The 22,865-nt window shown below is 46.0% G+C and overlaps 1 protein-coding gene and 1 long non-coding RNA gene across 3 annotated transcripts in view; one reads left to right on the forward strand and one right to left on the reverse strand.

Annotated features, from left to right (window-relative positions):
- Positions 1-6,823, reverse strand: part of LOC142665842 (uncharacterized) — a 38,732-nt gene extending 31,909 nt beyond the window's left edge. The window contains exon 1 of the long non-coding RNA XR_012851583.1: positions 6,670-6,823. This is a non-coding gene — a long non-coding RNA (uncharacterized LOC142665842). The remainder of the gene's footprint in view (positions 1-6,669) is intronic.
- Positions 6,662-22,865, forward strand: part of LOC142665840 (uncharacterized) — a 47,823-nt gene continuing 31,619 nt past the window's right edge. For both annotated transcript variants that reach the window (XM_075845615.1, XM_075845616.1), the window contains exons 1-5: positions 6,662-6,803; positions 14,550-14,660; positions 16,683-16,758; positions 17,774-17,930; positions 21,793-21,838. In XM_075845615.1, the coding sequence (XP_075701730.1) occupies positions 6,767-6,803; positions 14,550-14,660; positions 16,683-16,758; positions 17,774-17,930; positions 21,793-21,838 (427 nt within the window). In that variant the 5' untranslated portion in view covers positions 6,662-6,766. The remainder of the gene's footprint in view (positions 6,804-14,549; positions 14,661-16,682; positions 16,759-17,773; positions 17,931-21,792; positions 21,839-22,865) is intronic.

Consider the following 22,865-nt stretch of genomic DNA (forward strand, 5'->3'; position numbering starts at 1 on the left):
TTATTTTTACACTTTTATAAAACATTTTTATTAACTTTTTTTTACTTTTTACACTTTATATTTTTGACCTGCAGCTCTGATCGCTGCTAGAATACATTACACTACCTAGGTAGTGTAATGTATTCCAACTGTCAGTGTGACGTCACAGTCACTTTGACAGTTGGTCTACGAGGATCAGCAGAGGCTGATCCTCATAGGCTGACATACATGGCAGACCTGGGGGCCGTTGTCTGGCCCCCAGGTGCCATCACAAGCATCAGAAGCCCCCACGATTGCATGGGGGCTGCTGATGCGCTACAAACCCGCTACATGCGGAGATTGCAATCGAGCCCCGCATGTAACGGGTTAATTGCCGAAATCAGCGGCGATGAACCGCTGATCGGCAACACTGGAGAGTGTCCGCTGTCGGGGACAGCTGATCTCCAAGTTCCCGATGCACACTGTCGCCGACAGTGTGCATCGGGAACGACACAGTGACTTCCTGTCACTCTGACAGGACGCCTATCAGGACCAGCCGAAGGTTGGTCCTGATGGGCTTCTGTCCATGGCAGACCCGGAAGCCATTGTTTGGCTTCCGTTTGCCATACTAACTATCGGCAGGCCCCGCGATTTCGGACGGGGGTCTGCCGATATGTTAGAAACCCCTAAAATTCGGCGATTGCACCCGATCGCCGAATTTAAGGGGTTAATGCGCCGAAATCAGCGGCAAAGGACCGCTGGCCGGCAAGAGGGGAGTGTCAGCTGTCGGCGACAGCTGACCTCCTGGTTCCCGGTGCACACTGTCGCCGACAGTGTGCACCGGGATTAACTCAGTAACTGTACGTCCTCGTGCGGGAAGTAACTTCCCGCAACGACGTACAGTTACGTCCTGGTGCGGATAGGGGTTAAGGGTTATAATTAATCAAGCAATGAATGACGTGTAATTTATTGAGAAAGTTTGAACTTGATGGACCGGTGTCTTTTTTCAACCTATGTAATTATGTAAACTTTTTAGAACTGAAGCTGAGCTCAGAGCCAGGTAAACAGCCAGTAGCAAGCAGCTTTCTAGCAATTATTGAAGTCTCTGTTAAACAAATATTAATGATGTTCACATGGCAAGTGCAGACTGCAGATAATATCAAGCAAGCAATGCTTCTAACAATCAGGTCATTGGTATGTTAGTACACACCTATAATACCTGTTCCACGGCAAACAAGGCTCCGTAAAGGCCCTATAACACCGGCCGAGTATGGCCTGTGCAGCGAGTGCCGGTTAACGAGACAGGTTGTTGAATGGCGCTCGTTTTCTCCTGTCACAAGGAGCTATGGATGGGGACGAGCGGTCGTTACTCTGATCGCTCGTCCCCATACCCTATTGTCATGTCAGCAGCGCGTCTCCCTGTTTACACGTAATATTTAACTTTTTTTAAACGATACGATCAGCAGATCTCTGCTGATCTGCATTACAGCGCCGATCACATAATGTACAATATAGGCCACTTATAATGTGGTGACAGAGCCTCTTTAAAGAGGCTCTGTCACCAGATTTTGCAACCCCTATCTGCTATTGCAGCAGATAGGCGCTGCAATGTAGATTACAGTAACGTTTTTATTTTAAAAAAACGAGCATTTTTGGCCAAGTTATGACCATTTTTGTAGTTATGCAAATGAGGCTTGCAAAAGTCCAAGTGGGTGTGTTTAAAAGTACAAGTCCAAGTGGGTGTGTATTATGTGCGTACATCGGGGCGTTTTTAATACTTTCACTAGCTGGGCGCTCTGATGAGAAGTAACATCCTCTTCTCTTCAGAACGCCCAGCTTGTGACAGTGCAGATCTGTGACGTCACTCACAGGTCCTGCATCGTGACGGCCACATCGGCAGCAGAGGCTACAGTTGATTCTGCAGCAGCATCAGCGTTTGCAGGTAAGATCGACTTACCTGCAAACGCTGATGCTGCTGCAGAATCAACTGTAGCCTCTGCTGCCGATGTGGCCGTCACGATGCAGGACCTGTGAGTGACGTCACAGATCTGCACTGTCACAAGCTGGGCGTTCTGAAGAGAAGAGGATGTTACTTCTCATCAGAGCGCCCAGCTAGTGAAAGTATTAAAAACGCCCCGATGTACGCACATAATACACACCCACTTGGACTTGTACTTTTAAACACACCCACTTGGACTTTTGCAAGCCTCATTTGCATAATTACAAAAATGGTCATAACTTGGCCAAAAATGCTCGTTTTTTAAAAATAAAAACGTTACTGTAATCTACATTGCAGCGCCTATCTGCTGCAATAGCAGATAGGGGTTGCAAAATCTGGTGACAGAGCCTCTTTAAGTCCATGTTTAGACGTGGAAAATTTGCCAGAGATTGTACAATACAGTAAATCTGGATGGGGTCTTCAAAACCCCATCCAAATCCGCCGTATGTCCATTATGTTGGGAAAAGCTATGGATTTTTACTGCGGATTTCACCCTTTTAATGTATAGGGTGAAATCTGAAGTGAATCCTTAGCACAATCCACATGTAACAGAGCTAGATTTCTTCCGCTACATCTGGAAGTAGCCCGAAGGGACAGTCCCACTTAGCGTTTTCCGCATGATGCCAAAATACGACTCACTTGCAGTGGCCATTGGCAGCACAATTTTACAGAGTCTTACTGGCAAAATTGGGTGGCCATTTGCCACCGCATGTGGGCGTGGTGTCAGACTCCGCTACATGGGACCATACCCTTATACTTTTCTTTCATTTGGGATCTACACCTGGCTTTATCTTAAAAAAACAAATGCAAAATCTTGTGTGAGCCTAGCCTAAAGAGATTTTCTCACCACAATCATATATCACCACTTTATATGATATATCGATAGGATGATAAGCAGGATAGGATGTATGATTGGTAGTGTTTGACCACTGGGACCCCACTAATCGAGGGCTACAAGGCTCTCTTGAGAACCATACTCCTTTCACTGACCTTGGTTTCTGTAATTTATGGGGTAACTTTGTGTCTCTTGATAAAAAATTAGTGCAGCCACTGGTCACCAAAGGGTGGGTTCGGGGCCTGTTTGGTGGGTATAATAGCGGATCCTCTTTAATATGTGGTGTTGATAATGTTCCTAGAGGAGGAGTCCTTAAGATCAAGATTAGAGAAGACTCTGCAGAGATGGGGGCACTGCTGTACAGAGAGGGCCCCATAGCAAATATCAAAATAGGCCCCCTATTATGGGGCTAGGTTTTGCCAAGATTGAAATGCTTGATGTTTGTTTCTCCCTCCAAAGCCTTTCCTTGACCCTTGGGCCAATCCCCCACCACCTTGTTCACAAATAATGTAGTTCTGTTATAGAGGGGATCCCTGCAAAGTTTCTCGTTACCCAGTAGCAAGAGTACTGAGACTAACTATGGCTGCTCCTACCTCTTTCCAAGACTTCCATTGCAGTGGCATGGTCTGCCTCTATAGCACGTATGTCCATGTTCTTGGATGTGGGTGGTTTGGGTTAATGGGCTGCAAAAAGAGGGTAGTAGAGTGTGCAATAAAGCAGGATTGGGAAAAAAACTAATATGTGGACAAGGATAACACTAACCAGTGTTGATGTGTCTTAAAGGATGGTCTTTTTGGACAATGTTCTGCAGTAAGGGGAAAATATGATGCACCTAGGGGTGGAACAACTACAGAAGCACCTACATTATAGTAACTACCTTGGGGCGTGCTACCTGTATCTTAAAGAGGCTCTGTCCCCACATTATAAGTGGCCTATATTGTACATAATATGATCGGCGCTGTAAAACCTGGCAAAAACACAGTAATGTGCTTACCCATATTCATTGGTGTAATTGTATGACCCAGCAGATAAAGTGACGCCCCGACGCGCGTTTCGCATGTAGCTTTTTCAATCATATTATGTAGAAGATAGGCCACTTATAATGTGGTGACAGAGCCTCTTTAAAGGGCGAGTCCGTGGGTAGAATAGGCTAACAAAGGAAAGGAAAAGGAAATGTTTACTTTGCTGTTATCTATGACATCAATGTGACAGCTGCAGCCAATCACTGGCCTCAGAAGTAATGCTACCATGTAACGAACGCCACCACTGAGTCCAGTGATTGGCTGCAGCGGTCAAGTAGATGTACAGCACTTAATCGCTGACAACAAAGCCCGGTGGGGACCACAGGAGCTTCGACGTATTTAATAGTTGAGTAATGCTAATTTTTTTATTATATAACATTTCTGCTGAAAGCCTATTTTTACTCCCAGACAACACCTTTAAAGTGTTATTCCCATCGTATAAATTTATGGCATAGAAACGGAACACGCCATAAATGTCTGATAGATGCGGGTCCCAGTACTAAATCCAGAACGGGGTTCGCCCAACCCCTGTCCCACCTGCACAGCGCTCCCTATTGATTCCTATAGAAGTTAATGGAAACAGCCAAGCAACTCCTTGCCTATTCTGGTGATAGGTGCTGTTCAGGTGCATAACTAGGAAACACTGGGCCCCATAGCAAACTTGACTGGGGCCCGCCTCCCCTGGATGCCACACACAGCCCTCCACCCCTGTAGATAGTGCCCCCTGTAGATTGTGCCATACAGCCCCTCCCTGTAGATTGTGCCATACAACCCCACCCTGTTGATTGTGTCATACAGCCCCCCAGTAGATAGTGCCATACAGCCCCTCCTGTAGACAGTGCTATATAGCCCCCTGTAGATAGTCACACCCCCCTTGTAGATAGTGCCACCCTTCCCCCCCATAGTGCCCCCCTCCCCCTTGTAGATAGTGCCATACAGCCCCCTGTAGATAGAGCCATACAGCCCCCTGTAGATAGAGCCATACAGCCCCCTGTAGATAGTGCCATACAGCCCCCTGTAGATAGTGCCATACAGCCCCCTGTAGATAGAGCCATACAGCCCCCTGTAGATAGTGTCATACAGCCCCCTGTAGATAGTGTCATACAGCCCCCTGTAGATAGTGCCATACAGCCCCCTGTAGATAGTGCCATACAGCCCCCTGTAGATAGTGCCATACAGCCCCCTGTAGATAGAGCCATACAGCCCCCTGTAGATAGAGCCATACAGCCCCCTGTAGATAGAGCCATACAGCCCCCTGTAGATAGTGCCATACAGCCCCCTGTAGATAGTGCCATACAGCCCCCTGTAGATAGTGCCATACAGCCCCCTGTAGATAGTGCCATACAGCCCCCTGTAGATAGTGCAATACAGACCCCCTTGTAGATAACACCCCCACCACCCCCTTGTAGATAGTGCCATACAGCCACCCCTGTAGATAGCGCCCCCAAATAAAACCAAAAAAAATTACACTCACCTAGGGCCTGTTCCCACGACAAACAGAATCCTTGCATAGGCCAGCGTAATCCAGTGACGTCATGACGCCAGCCTGCGTAGGGATCCTGTCCCTGTGCCTGATAAGCTGCTGGAAGAGCGTGGCCTGTAACCTAGTAAATGGCAGAGCAGGGAGATACCTCCCTGCTCTGCTGTAGTGTTCAATAGTATCTGCGTCCTAAGGATGCTATTGAATGTGGCGTCGCTACTTCTGTAGCAGTCATAGCGGCTGCTAGCGCAGGGCGGCATGGGCCACATAGCACCCGCTATGGCGGTAGTTACGCCACTGGTGCGGGTCCCAGAGCTTGATGTAAGATAAAGATCTTAGATGCGAATACCCCTTTAACGGAGTTATCCTGGACTCATCCTTAGGCCGGATTCACACGAGCGTGTGCGTTTTGCGCACGCAAAAAACACGGCGTTTTGCGTGCGCAAAAGGCACTTAACAGCTCCGTGTGTCAGCCCCGTATGATGCGTGGCTGCGTGATTTTCGCACAGCCGCCATCATTATGACACTGTTTTCATTCATAGTTTGACAGCTGTTGCGCGAATCACGCTCGTCCCACGGAAGTGCTTCCGTGTGCTGCGCGTGATTTTCACGCACCGATTGACTTCAATGGGTGCGTGATGCGCAAAATACGCACAAAGAACGGACATGTCGTGAGTTTTTCGCAGCGGACACACGCTGCGTGAAACTAACGGACAGTCTGCACGGCCTCATAGACGATTATAGGTCTTGCTTGCTTTGTATGTGGCATAACAATGTCACCACCACCTGCATGTTCTTGCCTTGCTCAGTTTCAGAGTAGAGCAATAAGTTATAATATAAAAATGGCAGCAAAGGCTCCTGAATACTGTCGAAAGCCTCATGCGCCAGTTTTGTGAAAGCCGAGCTATTATTTTTTAGGTAGATAACTTCTCCTTAGACACTTTTACATTTTGTCTGTCAAATGGATGTGGTAGAGAAGCAATATGGGCGCAGCTTGCCAGTTGCTACCAAGCGACGGACTTTGACAATATTTTACTGTATCCAGGTGGAGTAAATGTACATAGAATAGTACAGACCTGAGGGGGAGTGCCGGCCACATTTACAACACGAACATTGAGAGACATTTATCATCATAGGCCAAAAAAAAATACAGGTAAGACATGTCGTCACTGACTACACAGCACAACCCCATACCTGTACAGGAATGTAATACTGTAAAGCCCCAGTTAGGGGCAGGGACGGGCTAAGCGGCCACTCACACCCCCGCCATGAACATATATAGCTGCGCCTTTCCTACTACTTTACGTTATTGGATCAGTTCATTTTTAAATAAAAAGGGGAGTACGCCGCACCCCCGGACCTGTGCTGGACGGACCTTCGATGTTCTGCTCGCTGCCGTGCAGTCCTGTTCTCGCTCCTTCATTCTCCGGTTATCCTGGAGCCCGACCGTTGACTGAAGTGCCAGAGAGAGCATGGCAGGAAAGGAGCCTCTGCTGGGCACTCTGAAAGGTTGGTGGAGGCTGGAGGTGTAAAGTGGAGCCAGGTCTCTAGGAGAGAGAGTGACACGGCAGTTGCGGTGTGTGCACAGGTGTCGTGAGGCTGCAAGTCCCCGCTTGGGCTACGTGCACATGTACTTGTTTTAATTTCATTTATTTTTTTATGCGTTCTTCGATGCGTGTTCTTGCTACGAATTTTGGTGCATTTCCCCTCAGGGTATGTTCACATTCAGGGTATGTTCACACGGCCTATTTACGGACGTAATTCGGGCGTTTTGGCCCCGAATTACGTCTGAAAATAGCGCCTCAATAGCGCTGACAAACATCTGCCCATTGAAAGCAATGGGCAGACGTTTGTCTGTTCACACGAGGCGTATATTTACGCGCCGCTGTCAAATGACGGCGCGTAACTAGACGCCCGCGTCAAAGAAGTGACCTGTCACTTCTTTGGCCGTAATTGGAGCCGCTATTCATTGACTCCAATGAATAGCAGCGCTAATTACGGCCGTAATTGACGCGGCGTTCAAGCGCCTGCACATGCCGGTACGGCTGAAATTACGGGGATGTTTTCAGGCTGAAACATCCCCGTAATTTCAGCCGTTACGGACCCCCGCCGTGTGAACATACCCTCAAACTCAAAAACGTCTGAAAATATGGAGCTGTTTTCAAGGGAAAACAGCTCTTGCTTTTCAGACGTTTTTTAAGCAACTTGCGTTTTTTACGGTCGTTTTTGGAGCTGTTTTTCTATAGTCTATGAAAAACGGCTCCAAAAACTGCTGAAGAAGTGACATGCACTTCTTTTTCACGGCCGTTTTGAAAAACTCAACAGAACTGCTTCATATTTTTCAGGACGTTTACGTCTGAAAACGCTGCGTGTGCACATACCCTTACATCTTTTTACGCGCCGTTTTTACAGACGCAAATGTTTAAGAAAAATAAATAAAAGTTTTAAGCAATAAAAACAATACTCACCCGGTTTCCCAGATCAAGTCCTTATAATTAGAAAAACTATACATAATAGATATCGCCGTGTTCGAAACGGCCTGAACTATAAAAGTATCACGTGATTTTTACCGCACGGTAAACACCGTAAAAAATTATCATTAAAAACTATGACAGAATTTCTTTTTTTGGTCATCTTGTCTCAAAAGAAAATGGAATAAAAAGTCAAACAGTCGCAAGTACCAAAATGGTACCTACGTTACCTACCTACACTACAGTACGGCAAAAAAACAAGCCCTCCCACAGCGATATCAATCAAAATTAAAAAGTTATGGCTGTCAGAAAATAACATTAAAACATGTTTATTTTTTTTTTTAGAAAAGAGTATTATTATTGTGGGAAAGTAGTAAAATGGAAAAAAAGCAATATAAGGCTATGTTCACACGGAGTATTTTGGGGGAGGAATATCTGCCTCAAAATTCCGTTTGGAACTTTGAGGCAGATATTCCTCTCCCTGCACGCCGATTTTCGCGGCAATTATCGCGCCGCCGCAATTATCGCGGGCATAAAACAGCGAGAAATACGCTTTCTCCTGCCTCCCATTGAAGTCAATGGGAGGTCGGAGGCGGAAGCGCCCGAAGATAGGGCATGTCGCTTCTTTTTCCCGCGAGGCAGTTTTACTGCTCGCGGGAAAAAGACGCCTCCCATTGAAATCAATGGGAGGCGTTCTCGGGCCGTTTCTGCCGAGTTTTGCGACGCGGTTTCCGCGTCAAAAAACTCGGCAAAATACCCCGTGTGAACATAGCCCTAAGGCTATGTTCACACGGAGTATTTTGCAGGCGGAAAATCTGCCTCAAAATTCCGTTTGGAAGTTTGAGGCAGATTTTCCTCTGCCTGCACGCCGATTTTCGTGGCGTTTTTCGTCCGCGGCCATTGAGCGCCGCGGGCATAAAACGCAGCGAAATACGCTTTCTCTGCCTCTCATTGTAGTCAATGGGAGGTCAGAGGTGTAAACGCCCGAAGATAGGGCATGTCCCTTCTTTCTCCCGCGAGACGGTTTTACCACTCGCGGGAGAAAATCGCCTCCGCCTCCCATTGAAATCAATGGGAGGCATTTTCGGCCGGTTTTTGGCGAGTTTTGTGGCGCGGTTTCCGCGTCAAAAAACTTGTCAAAAAACTCAGTGTGAACCCAGCCTAAATTTAATATCGCTGTAATCGTATCAACCCACAGAATGAAGTTAACACGTTGTTTATACTGCACGGTGAACACTGTAAGAAAGAAAAAACAAAACCGTTACAGAACTGATGCTTTTTGGTTTCGTCGTCTCCCAAAAAATTGAATAAATAGTGATAAAAAAAAAATCGCATGTACCCCAAAATGGAACCAATAAAAATGACAGCTCGTTCCACCAAAAACAAGCCGCCCACACAGCTCCGTCAGAACGCAATGAAGCAAAATGATGGTAAATGACGGCCCAGACAAATTTTTTAGGTCCAGTAGTTTTTCACTAAAAACCCCACATCATCATTTGCTGGACCCCACAGGTGGACCCCGTAGACGCAGCGGAGATGAGGAAACTTTAGAGCCTTGTGCTACTTATAGGGCTAGTGAAGAAGTCAAATATAAGGCAACACTGGAGCGCACATATTTTGTATAATACCCAATAAACCCGGCCTGTGTATAAAGGATTGGTTCCAAGCGACCACACCAATCCATGGATTATTCATTCTCCCCATTATTACATCATCCTATTATGACCTGATGGACTCCGCCCAAGCTTACATATACCCTGATACACTCCGCCCAGCTTACATATACCCTGATGTACTCCGCCCAGCTTACATATACCCTGATGTACTCCCCCCAGCTTACATATACCCTGATGTACTCCGCCCAGCTTACATATACCCTGATGTACTCCTCACATATTACATATACCCTGATGTACTCCCCCCAGCTTACATATACCCTGATGTACTCCGCCCAGCTTACATATACCCTGATATACTCCTCACAGCTTACATATATCCTGATGTACTCTGCCCAGTTTACATATACCCTGATGTACTCCGCCCAGCTTACATATACCCTGATATACTCCTCACAGCTTACATATATCCTGATGTACTCTGCCCAGTTTACATATACCCTGATGTACTCCGCACAGCTTACATATACCCTGATGTACTCCGCGCAGCTTACATATATCCTGATGTACTCCGCACAGCTTACATATACCCTGATATACTCCTCACAGCTTACATATATCCTGATGTACTCTGCCCAGTTTACATATACCCTGATGTACTCCGCACAGCTTACATATACCCTGATGTACTCCGCGCAGCTTACATATACCCTGATGTACTCCGCACAGCTTACATATACCCTGATGTACTCCGCGCAGCTTACATATATCCTGATGTACTCCGCGCAGCTTACATATATCCTGATGTACTCCGCGCAGCTTACATATATCCTGATGTACTCCGCACAGATTACATATACCCTGATGTACTCCGCCCAGTTTACATATATCCTGATGTACTCCGCGCAGCTTACATATATCCTGATGTACTCCGCACAGATTACATATACTCTGATGTACTCTGCCCAGCTTACATATACCCTGATGTACTCCGCACAGTTTACATATACCCTGATGTACTCTGCCCAGCTTACATATACCCTGATGTACTCCGCACAGCTTACATATACCCTGATGTACTCTGCCCAGTTTACATATACCCTGATGTACTCCGCCCAGCTTACATATACCCTGATGTACTCCGCACAGCTTACATATATCCTGATGTACTCCGCACAGATTACATATACTCTGATGTACTCTGCCCAGCTTACATATACCCTGATGTACTCCACACAGTTTACATATACCCTGATGTACTCTGCCCAGTTTACATATACCCTGATGTACCCGCACATATTACATATACCCTGATGTACTCTGCCCAGTTTACATATACCCTGATGTACCCGCACATATTACATATACCCTGATGTACTCCGCACAGATTACATATATCCTGATGTACTCCGCGCAGCTTACATATATCCTGATGTACTCCGTCCAGCTTACATATACCCTGATGTACTCCGCACAGATTACATATACCCTGATGTACTCTGCCCAGTTTACATATACCCTGATGTACCCGCACATATTACATATACCCTGATGTACTCCGCACAGATTACATATACCCTGATGTACTCTGCCCAGTTTACATATACCCTCATGTACCCGCACATATTACATATACCCTGATGTACTCCGCACAGATTACATATACCCTGATGTACTCCACACAGATTACATATACACTGATGTACCACGCACAGCTTACATATACCCTGATGTACTCTGCACAGTTTACATATACCCTGATGTACTCCGCCCAGCTTACATATATCCTGTTGTACTCCGCCCAGCTTACATATACCCTGATATACTCCTCACAGTTTACATATACCCTGATGTACTTCGCCCAGCTTACATATACCCTGATGTACTCTGCCCAGCTTACATATGCCCTGATGTACTCCTCACAGATTACATATACCCTGATGTACTCCGCACAGATTACATATACCCTGATGTACTCCGCACAGATTACATATACACTGATGTACCACGCACAGCTTACATATACCCTGATGTACTCTGCACAGCTTACATATGCCCTGATGTACTCCGCCCAGCTTACATATATCCTGCTGTACTCCGCCCAGCTTACATATACCCTGATATACTCCTCACAGCTTACATATATCCTGATGTACTCCGCCCAGTTTACATATACCCTGATGTACTCCGCCCAGCTTACATATACCCTGATGTACTCCGCCCAGCTTACATATACCCTGATGTACTCCGCCCAGCTTACATATACCCTGATGTACTCAGCCCAGCTTACATATACCCTGATGTACTCCGCACAGATTACATATACCCTGATGTACTCCGCACATATTACATATACCCTGATGTACTCCGCACAGATTACATATACACTGATGTACCACGCACAGTTTACATATACCCTGATGTACTCCACCCAGATTACATATACCCTGATGTACCACGCACAGCTTACATATACACTGATGTACTCTGCTGAGTTTACATATACCCTGATGTACTCCGCACAGCTTACATATACCCTGATGTACTCCGCACAGATTACATATATACTGATGTACCACGCACAGCTTACATATACCCTGATGTACTCCGCCCAGCTTACATATATCCTGCTGTACTCCGCCCAGCTTACATATACCCTGATATACTCCTCACAGCTTACATATATCCTGATGTACTCCGCACAGTTTACATATACCCTGATGTACTCCGCCCAGCTTACATATACCCTGATGTACTCCGCCCAGCTTACATATACCCTGATGTACTCCACCCAGATTACATATACCCTGATGTACCACGCACAGCTTACATATACACTGATGTACTCTGCTGAGTTTACATATACCCTGATGTACTCCGCACAGCTTACATATACCCTGATGTACTCCGCACATATTACATATACCCTGATGTACTCCGCACAGCTTACATATACCCTGATGTACTCCGCACAGATTACATATACCCTGATGTACTCCGCATAGATTACATATACACTGATGTACCACGCACAGCTTACATATACCCTGATGTACTCTGCACAGCTTACATATGCCCTGATGTACTCCGCCCAGCTTACATATATCCTGATGTACTCCGCCCAGCTTACATATACCCTGATATACTCCTCACAGCTTACATATATCCTGATGTACTCCGCACAGTTTACATATACCCTGATGTACTCAGCCCAGCTTACATATACCCTGATGTACTCCGCCCAGCTTACATATGCCCTGATGTACTCCGCACAGCTTACATATACCCTGATGTACCCGCACATATTACATATACCCTGATGTACTCCGCACAGATTACATATACACTGATGTACCACGCACAGCTTACATATACACTGATGTACTCCACCCAGATTACATATACTCTGATGTACCACGCACAGCTTACATATACACTGATGTACTCTGCTGAGTTTACATATACCCTGATGTACTCCGCCCAGCTTACATATATCCTGATGTACTCCGCCCAGCTTACATATACCCTGATGTACTCCGCCCAGCTTACATATACCCTGATGTACTCCGCCCAGCTTACATATACCCTGATGTACTCCGCACAGCTTACATATACCCTGATGTACTCCGCCCAGCTTACATATACCCTGATGTACTCCGCACAGCTTACATATACCCTGATGTACTCCGCACAGCTTACATATACCCCGATGTACTCCGCCCAGCTTACATATACCCCGATGTACTCCGCCCAGCTTACATATACCCCGATGTACTCCGCACAGCTTACATATACCCTGATGTACTCCGCACAGCTTACATATACCCTGATGTACTCCGCTCCGCCACATTGTCCCAATTTTTAGAGCTCGGTAGTTACTTGTGTAAGTTTGCAGTGGACTAGAACTTTGGGGTTGCAAGATGTAGGGTAGGATCATTGTCCGTGCGGCGCACCATCCCGATGGAGTTATACTTGTACACTGCTCAGGTAAAAGTGCCATATTGTGCCTAAATAATACCACCATTCAGGGTAACATGGGTAGCCATTCAGGTGCCCCCCCCCCATATAACAGTGGCAGAATGCAACTCCCCTCACAGTGACCCATTAACAGTACCAGCCAGAGTGTTTCCACTTGCCTGCTCTTCTGGGGTCCAAGAGGTCTCCCCTTTTTCAGACTACTTCAGGACAATCAAGGAGGGTTGGCAAATATGTTATACAGTGGTTAAGTAGAACTGCTGGTGCCATGAAAGAAGTCTGTAACTAGCTGTCAGGGAAAATCCTTTTCACATTTTCTGTTTTGTATTTTTCAATCAACAATGCAATGATATACAGTGATGTAACAAGTCCAACCAGACTGGTGAGGTGGCAGCTTCTTCTATATAACAATGAATAAATAAAACAATTGTCCACAAGGGAGAGAAGAAAACCTGGACCGCACATTCACTTGCTATACTTGATCTATTGCGGCTCAGAAAAATATCCACAGGAAATGCCAAAAATGTCTGATAGATGCGGGTCCCAGCTCTGGGACCTGCACCTATATCAAGAACTGGCCACAGAATCCAGGCGGAGAACAGTGGAGAGGGTCACACGTGTGCGCTGCTCTCTCCACTATTCAATGTACAATTCTCTCTCTCTCACTCTCGTCCTAAGGATGCAGATACGATTGAATGTGGGAGTTTCTAGCACCGGGGCCTCCCGATACTAGCGACACCACCGGGCGTGAGGGGGCTCGTGCCACCCGGCCCATAAATATTATGGGCCAAGCAGCCCTGCCTGCAAGAGTAAGCAGCAGGGCAGGGAGACAATGTCTCTCTGCTCTGCTGTCGGATGAAAGCAGCTTGCTGCCTGGGCCCACCAGACGATCCTCCGTTCCTCCAATGGGCCAGTCCGACGCTGGGTGCCGCTGCCACACAGCACCTGCAGAGGGAGCAACCCAGGAGACAAACCACAACCATGCTGCCACTCTAAACCACCTTGGCTCTGGGCCACAACCCCCCACAGAAACAGAACCACAGCAACAAAGATCACCACACAACACCATAAAAAGTGAATAGATGGAGAAAGCTCACCTTTCATTGTAGTCTCGGTGGTCAAATTAGGAACAAATAGGTAGAAACCTTTATGCACCTGGGTCAAATGGGTGAAAATTGTCTTTTCTCTTTCAGCTTGTGTCCTGGGATTGCAGACAGCCACTTCAGATACTATCAAAGACGACTCACCTCATGTGACGCCACTGTGTGATACCATAGAGATGATCCTGCGTAAAGGACTGAAGAGTAAGTACTATGAGCTATCCTCTTTTATGGTAAAGTAAAACTCTTCTTAGGAGGTATCTAAGGTAATAAATTATCACAACAACCACTTCCCATAAGATCTATTAGGGCATATGGACGTTATAGAGAGGGGTCTCAGGAATCCCTTCTATAAGCCGGAGAAGTGAGTTTTAACAAAGAGCGTTACTAGCTTTGGTGAACCCAGTCAATCTATGTATAAACTGGACAGCCGTTCATTTTAATGAAGGACAATACTACAAGATAGCTTCCCCCGTTGTTGATTGCTGCCAGTCTTGAAGCCAGTCCGCGGTGTTTCGGGTCCTTGTCCACTGGCAGAATTTTCTGCCTGTGACTAGCGCAGATCGACCGTATTACAAGTCGATCAGTGCTCGTTTAGCTCCATTTACGCAGAACAGTCATCGGTATTATATGTGTCCATATGATTGTTAGTGCGATTATTTGGGGACTTACAGTTTCATTATTGCTGCCGACAATCAATTATTTTAATACCCGCATAAAAGATCCGATCAGTTAACAGACGAGAGTTTGCTTATTTGTCAGCTGATCGCTGGGCATGATACACTGGTCGATGATCATGAATGAGAGTGAAAGTGTGCTCGTTCGCCACATCAGCTCGTGAAAAATGGCCTTCGTCTCCTTAACACCCATAGTAGTGAATCGCAGTTACGGAAGCAGTGTAGCATGCGAGCTATGCAGTTCCTGTAACTACTATTCAGTACTATGGGAGTTACCGAAACCGCGTATCTCAGCGAGTTACGCTGTTTCCCTAACTCCCGACAGTATAATCAGTACGTGGCCGGGAGGCAGCGTGACCACAAAAAGCTATAGCGGGGTGGGACCTGCATCTATCTGACACTTAGGACATATCCCGTGGATATGTCATAGATGTCCCTTATGGGAAAATCCCATGCCGCGGTCAATAGCGACCGCAGCATTTAAACCATTAGGAGGGGACGGCCCCCTCCAACAGCCGAACGGGTCCACCTACAAAGCGATCGTTGGTTGTCATGGCAGCCTGGGCGGCCAATGAAGGCCTCCAGGTCTGCCTTCTGCCTGCCTCTGCTAAGCCATGCCTCCAGCAGGGCTTAGCAGAAGCCTGTAAAAATGACAATATACTACAATACAATAACGATCGCTGGTTCAAGTCCCCTAGAGGAACTAATAAAATGTGTAAAAAATAAAAAAAGTTACATACTTTTTCAGGAGTGTAGAAATAATAATAACAATTAAAAAAAAATATATATATAAAGATAAAATTGGTATCGCTGCGTCCGTAAAAGTCTGAACTATTACAATATACCATTATTTAACTCGCACGGTGAACAGCATAAAAAAAATTAAAATACCAGAATCCTTGTTTTTTGGTCAACTTAGCGCTAAAAAAAATGAAATAAAAAGTGGGTTTTCTTTGTAAAAGTAGTAAAATATAAAACCATTTATTCCTATTTTGTGTTGTCTAAAACCTGGGTGCGTCTTATAGTCAGGTGCGTCTTATAGTCCGAAAAATATACTATATACCGCAAGCTCTGTAGGCAAGGCAAGATATCCCTGAGGAGCTTCTTTATTATGCCATGGGTCCACCGGCAAGGGTCATGACCTGTAAGTCCCAGTAAAATTTTGACATTATTGTGACTCATGTCACAACTTCCATGTTTCCCTCTGGGGAGAGCAAAAAGTTACAAATGAGCATGCAATCATGACAAAAAACACCTGTCTACAATGCATTATTTGCGATGGTCGCTTGCAACTTTTTTTTTCTCCCTATTTTCCTCCGTATTTTATTTGTAACAGTGCTTGTGCGCTCCTAAAGAGCACACCTGGAAAGATCATTTTGGGATGTCCTTGCTCTTACAGTAAAAAGGTCAACTCTGTGGTGATGGCGAAACCATTCCTCTAGATGTAGAGTATGCCCGCTTGTTAGTTAGTCCAGAGTATAAAAAGATCATTAGACAGATCTCTATTGTTTTTTTTTAACCAAACATTTACTTTGTACATGTCTTGTAGGTGGAGTTCTGGGGTTGAAGAAGAGAGATTACTGGCATTGGATTGAGGAGCTACCACAACAAGATACCTGTGGCAGGTATGAACTCAAAATATACATGGCTGTAAAAGTTCATGAGTCTGGAAAAACTGGGATTTAAGGGAAAAACGTTCTAGATTAGAAGGGATTGATTTACTTATTAGTTTGATTTATGATAATGAGCTGTAAAACCTTGAAGACCGTTGATATTGAAGGTTCACCATTGAAAATGATTTTTCAGTATAGTGTAAAATTTTGAACTAGCTTCCTCTTCCAATATTCCAATATTATGATGGGTCCAGAAGCAATGTAGACCCTGAGGCCCATGCTTCCATCCTGAAACCATCTGCAAGTTCCCTTCATGGAAATAGTACTATTTCTGTTGCATGCTGGATTACCTAGATTTATAGACCTTTGGATGTCAGATTAACTGACTTTCAAAGCGGATCAGTCATCATACTATGGTGCCGCTATATTCATGAGGGGAGCCCTCTCCACGCTCCTCTCAGTAGTGATTGATGTCTGCTCTGTATAAAGCCAGATACATGGCAACTATCAATCATTGCAGAGAGAGGGCTCCTCTTATGAATACAGCGGACTGTATTCTTTGATCGCTGTTATTAGCCAAACGGCACTATATTTTTTGGGGGGGTTAATAGTAGAACCGATCTGTCTCATTACTATGCTGCCCATAAACAGGCAGCATAGTCTGATGACAGATCTCCTTAAAGGTACATACTGTCCTAACAGTCTATAAGCTTGTTGTTAGACCTATCCCTAACAATTTAGCCAAACTCCTATATTGCAATGTGACCGATTACTGTAGGTTGATGCAGGCCTCCTCTTGCAATGCAAATCACCAGGGCAAACTTGGAAGGTTTCAGCTATGAAGCCAGCAGAATTGTAAATGCAGCTCTGGACAGACTACAGGCTGTGACTCCGGATCGGTAGACGATAAGTAATGTATTTACAAAGTTATTTTGTTTTGTTTTTACGTCTGCTTTATAGTTTTCTTTTAGTTTCAGTGTATACCTTTTTCTCTCATAGGATAACAATTGTCTTTGCTTTTTGACAGGATTCCTCATTTTTCTGTCATGATAGAAAAAACTATGGCCTGTCTCAAGGTGTTAACCCCACAGGGACGAGGACGATATTTTCTACGCATGGCCCTTAATAGAAAAACTTTGGCAGCCACGGTTCAACATTTGCAACACACACATAAATTACTTGAGGTAGGTCTTTACATTAACTTTCAAGTTTGTTGTTGCAGTAATATAGCTATATCTTTGTTCCATTGCTGATGCCAGACTTGTGCTTTCAAAGACTATGCCATACATATGCCCACATTCTTTACTACTGAATTCTAAGGGTTTTTACAACTCTTATTTACTCTGTTTTACTGTGCCGTAATAATACGGCGCCAGCGCAGTACTATTATGGCGCTGTCATCACGTGGACAAAGAAGCTGTGTCCACAGTTTATGAGCAGGAGGGTGACTGACAATCTGATCTCCACTTTTGACTGCAGCATGGAGGAGGTAAAACAAAGTGGCAATGCCAGGTATTTCCTCTGTACATGAAAGAGTCCCTCAAATTCAGTTTAAAAAAATTCAGTTTTCTTCAATCTGACATTGGGCGTGTGTTATGACGGGGGTCTCTCCAAATTAACTTAGCTGCGGATCCAGAGTCCAGATAGGCAGAGACCCGGTGCGTTCTCTCGCCGGACACTATGGTCACGGAGATGGACAATTTGGAAGAAAGCCCCTCCTCACCCAGAGTTGTCTCTCAAACCAACCCTAGGTTCTGGGGCTTTTGGGGGCACAGATGCACAAGATGGCCTCCGAGGCCACAATACAGAAAGAGTCCCGAAGTGCGTCTGCGTTGTCTCTCCTGGATAGAGAGTTTGAGATGGTTTGTCTTCAAAGACTCCTTAGGTGGAACAGCAGATGAGGACAGCAGGGGTTACTGAAATATGAGAGCCGGACTAGGGAGTCCTCCCTCCCGATGAGCCTCTCGGAACAGTTCTCGGATCCTTATGTCAATCCGGGCGACCAGAAGAATGAGATTGTCCAGGGTAGATGGCAGATCTCGGGCGGCAAGCCCGTCCTTAATCACGGGGGACAGTCCCTGCCAAAATGTTGCCACCAAGGCCTCGTTGTTCCATAACAACTCTCCCGCTAGGGTGCGGAAGTGAATGGCATACTCGCCCACGGAAGTGTCTCCCTGGCGAAGGTTCAGCAAGGAGGCAGCCACCGACGAGACTCGTCCTGGTTCCTCAAATACCATACGAAATGTCCGTAGGAATCCCTGGAAATCACGGGTCTATGGTCCTTGTCGTTTCCAGATGGGGTTCACCCATGCTAGGGCAATGCCAGTGAGGAAAGAGATGACGGAAGCGATCCTTGCGCCGTAAGTGGAAAATGCTTTGGCATACAGGCTGAAGTGGATCTGGCACTGGTTGAGAAATCCCCTGCAGGTCCTCGCGTCTCCATCATAGTGGTGAGGTAGTGGCAGAGAAAATCCGAGGTCAGCACTGTCAGGAGGTGTAGTCAGAGGATCTGTACTGCCAGGAGGTGTAGTAGGAGGAACAGCAGGGGCAATAGGAGCAGGTGCCGGGGGAACTGCAGCTTGCGCCTCCAGACGCTGTGTAATGGAGTTCACCGCCTGGAGGAGTTGGTCCTGTCGTAATTGGCAGACTAGCATATCCGACTGCATGGCTTGTGATGTCGTCACGGTCTTGAGTTGACAAGCAGAGTCCATGGCCTGAGCGTTCTGTCACGACAGGGGTGTGGACCCACTGGGCCGTACCGCCGTAGCAGTATAGCAGCTGGCCAAACACGGTACAAAGTCAATGTCTATAGTTCGGATAAGGTAGACAACAGGTGCGGTGAAACACAGCGGGTGTAGTAGGCGACACAACACGACTCCAACTCTGTACAGCACAGGAACACGGTAGCACGGGACACAGGATACATGTTTTCAGGAACGGGAACACTGGAACTGGAAAACACTCAAGGGACCATTTGCAAAGACAGACACGGGTAGGTACAAACAACGCTCAGGCAATGAAGGAAGAGGCAAAGCCCTTCTTATAGTCCAGGGTGCTCTGGGAGCAATCAGCTCAATCTCACAGATGTGTGCGCTCTGGCTCTTTAAAGAGGCTCTGTCACCACATTATAAGTGGCCTATCTTGTACATAATGTGATCAGCGCTGCAATGTAGAATACAGCAGTGTTTTTTATTTAGAAAAACTATAATTTTTGACGGAGTTATGACCTATTTAACTTCATGCTAATGACTTTGTAATGGACAACTGGGCGTGTTTTACTTTTTAACCAAGTGGACGTTGTGGAGAGAACACTTCTCTTTACAACGCCCACTTGGTCAAAAAGTAAAAAAAGCCCAGTTGTCCATTAAGAAAGTCATTAGCATGAAGTTAAATAGGTCATAACTCCGTCAAAAATTATCGTTTTTCTAAATAAAAAACACTTCTGTAATCTACATTACGGAGCCGATCACAATATTTAGAAGATATGCAACTTATAATGTGGTGACAGAGCCTCTTTAAGGTTGGACTGAGCTCGCAAGCACACCCTAGTGGTCACTGGGAACAGGATGGACGCATGTGCTGACCTCTCTGGAGAGAAAGGCGTCGGCAGGATGGGAGGAGTTTGTGGTCAGTGACCACGGACATTACAGCGTGGGGAGGTACAGGGTGGGGGGATTTGTGGAGCTAGCTGGGACAGGGGCTGTGTGGCGCCAGCTCGGACGGGGGCGCTGTGTGGCACCAGCTGGGAGGGGGAGCTGTGTGGCACCAGCTGGGAGAGGGAGCTGTGTGGCAGTACCTACGAGGGGGGCTTTGTGGTACTATCTACAGAGGGCACTAAGTTTATGGGAGTATAAACTCGCTAACTTCTATATGGGGGCATAAACAGGGCCTAACGTCTATATTGGGGTGCAAAGTGACGTTTTCTGACATTTTACTGCCGCCGTGAATTCCCCCGCAGAGGGGCCCAAAAAGTCTATGTTGCCCAAAGGCCCACATAAACCTGGAACCAGCCCTGCCTCCTCCCGTCGTGGGAACTGGTATAGGTGATTATGTATTTTTTTTTTTTTAGGCACTATTGGGGCTGTGTGGAGGCAGTTATGGGGGCATTATACTGCATGGGGCAGCTGTGGGGCATTATAGTGTGAGGTGGCGGTTATGGGGATATTATACTGTGTGGGGACAGCTATGGGGGCATTTTACTGTGTGAGAGCAGCTATAGGGGCATTACACTGTGTGGGGACCACTAAGGGCTCATTATACTTTTGGGAGGCCCACTGGGTTGGGGCCCACTCAGATGTGTTTCACCCCCCGGTTCTAAACCCCTAGCTACGCCTCTGTTAGCCACCAATGGATGGATCGGGTCATGACCCACCATCAGCAGCCATATTCGGGCCTCAGCGAAGCACAGCAACAGGATACCTTTAACCACCACCCCCCATCCGCCGCTCGCACAATTTTTTTTGTTTTTGGATGTTGCAAGGACTTATTTTTTGAGTGGAGCTAAGTACTGGCATCTAGCTACGAATGATGTTGACATACATCAGGCAAAATGGGGCGAAGTACGGTAGTGGGGGGTCCCAAACAAAAGTCTAGGCCAAAAATGGGTCCCGTCCTCAAAGTTTCGGAACCACTGTCTTAGCAGATGCCTGTGTATTTAACATACATGGAGAAATATGCAAGCATATTTAGGCTTCGGTTGCATCTGCGTTGGGGTCCCGTTCTGATGTTACGCCTGAGGTTTTCGTCAGAACGGGACCCTGAACAGACACAAACTGCTTCTGGCAAAACGACGGGTCCGGTGCACAACAGACACAAACGGAAACCACGGGCACTGGATCCGTCACCATTGAAACCTCTGGTTTCCGTTTGTGTCTGTTCAGGGTAATGTTCTGACGGAAAGCAACGTCAGAACGAGACCCCAACGCAGATGTGAACAGAGCCTTACTAAGTTAAAAAATAAAATAAACTTTATGGTTACAGTTGAACAAAGTCATAAACAAAGTATTCCTTGTCACATTCTTCTTCTAACGTGTCTTTTTATTTTAGTGGTACGATCCGCTATTTTCTGTACTGGGAAATGAAGAATACCTGGGTAATATTTTATTGGCCAATAACCTACATAATCATTTACATTTTAGGTTTTTGATGTATTTTGTCCCGATTTTATACAAGTCAGGCTAAGTTCACACTAACGTTAGTATACATTTACCTCTTCCGTCAGAGGAGGAGAGGATTGAAAGATTAAACGGAAAGCTACCGTTCCGTTAGAATTACCATTCATTTCAATGGTAATAATCTTTTTGCAGTTGCATTCCATTTGTCTCCGTTCACTAGGTTTCCGTTTCTTTTTAAAGAAGCAAAAGGGCTGTCTGCAGAACTTTTGTTTCCGTGAAGAAAAACGGAAACCTAGCGAACGGAGGCAAACGGAAATCATCCGGTAATTGTAACGGAACCGTTGCTTTCTGTTTAATCTTTCGATCCTCTCTTCCTCTGACAGAAGAGAGGTAAACGGATACGAACAGTAGTGTGAAAGAAACCTCAGTGTCAGGGTTCTGTTGATGGGCTCCGTCAGACCTTTCCATAGGAGGAACCCATCAACTGAAAGGCAAACGGAAACCATAGCTTCCGTTTTCATTACCATTGATTTAAATGGTAAGGCTTCCGTTGCAAATAGTTTCCATTCGTCTCCGTTCCGTAAGGTTTCCGTTTTTTTTGGGCGGAATCAATAGCGCAGTCGACTGTGCTATTGTTTCTGCCAAAAAAATGAAAGCCTTACGGAACGGAGACAAACTGAAGCCATTTGCAACGGAAGCCTTACCATTGCAATCAATGGTAATGAAAACGGAAGCTATGGTTTCTGTTTGCCTTTCCATTGATGGGTTCATTCTACAGAAAGGTCTGACGGGACGCTGATGTGAACAGGCCCTCAGGAGTACTAATGTTAATAATAATGTTTGATTAGGCGAAGTTCACACTACTGTTGTCTCCCGTTTAGGTCTCTTCCGTCAGAGGGGGAGATTACCGAAAATCCAAACAGAAAGCAGCGCTTCAGTTTGGATTACCTGATGTTTTCAATGGGATTTCTTTTGTTTCAGTTGGATTCAGTTTTCCTCCGTTCG

The sequence above is a fragment of the Rhinoderma darwinii genome, chromosome 13, assembly GCF_050947455.1.
Source record: "Rhinoderma darwinii isolate aRhiDar2 chromosome 13, aRhiDar2.hap1, whole genome shotgun sequence".
In the NCBI taxonomy this organism is placed as follows: domain Eukaryota; kingdom Metazoa; phylum Chordata; class Amphibia; order Anura; family Rhinodermatidae; genus Rhinoderma; species Rhinoderma darwinii.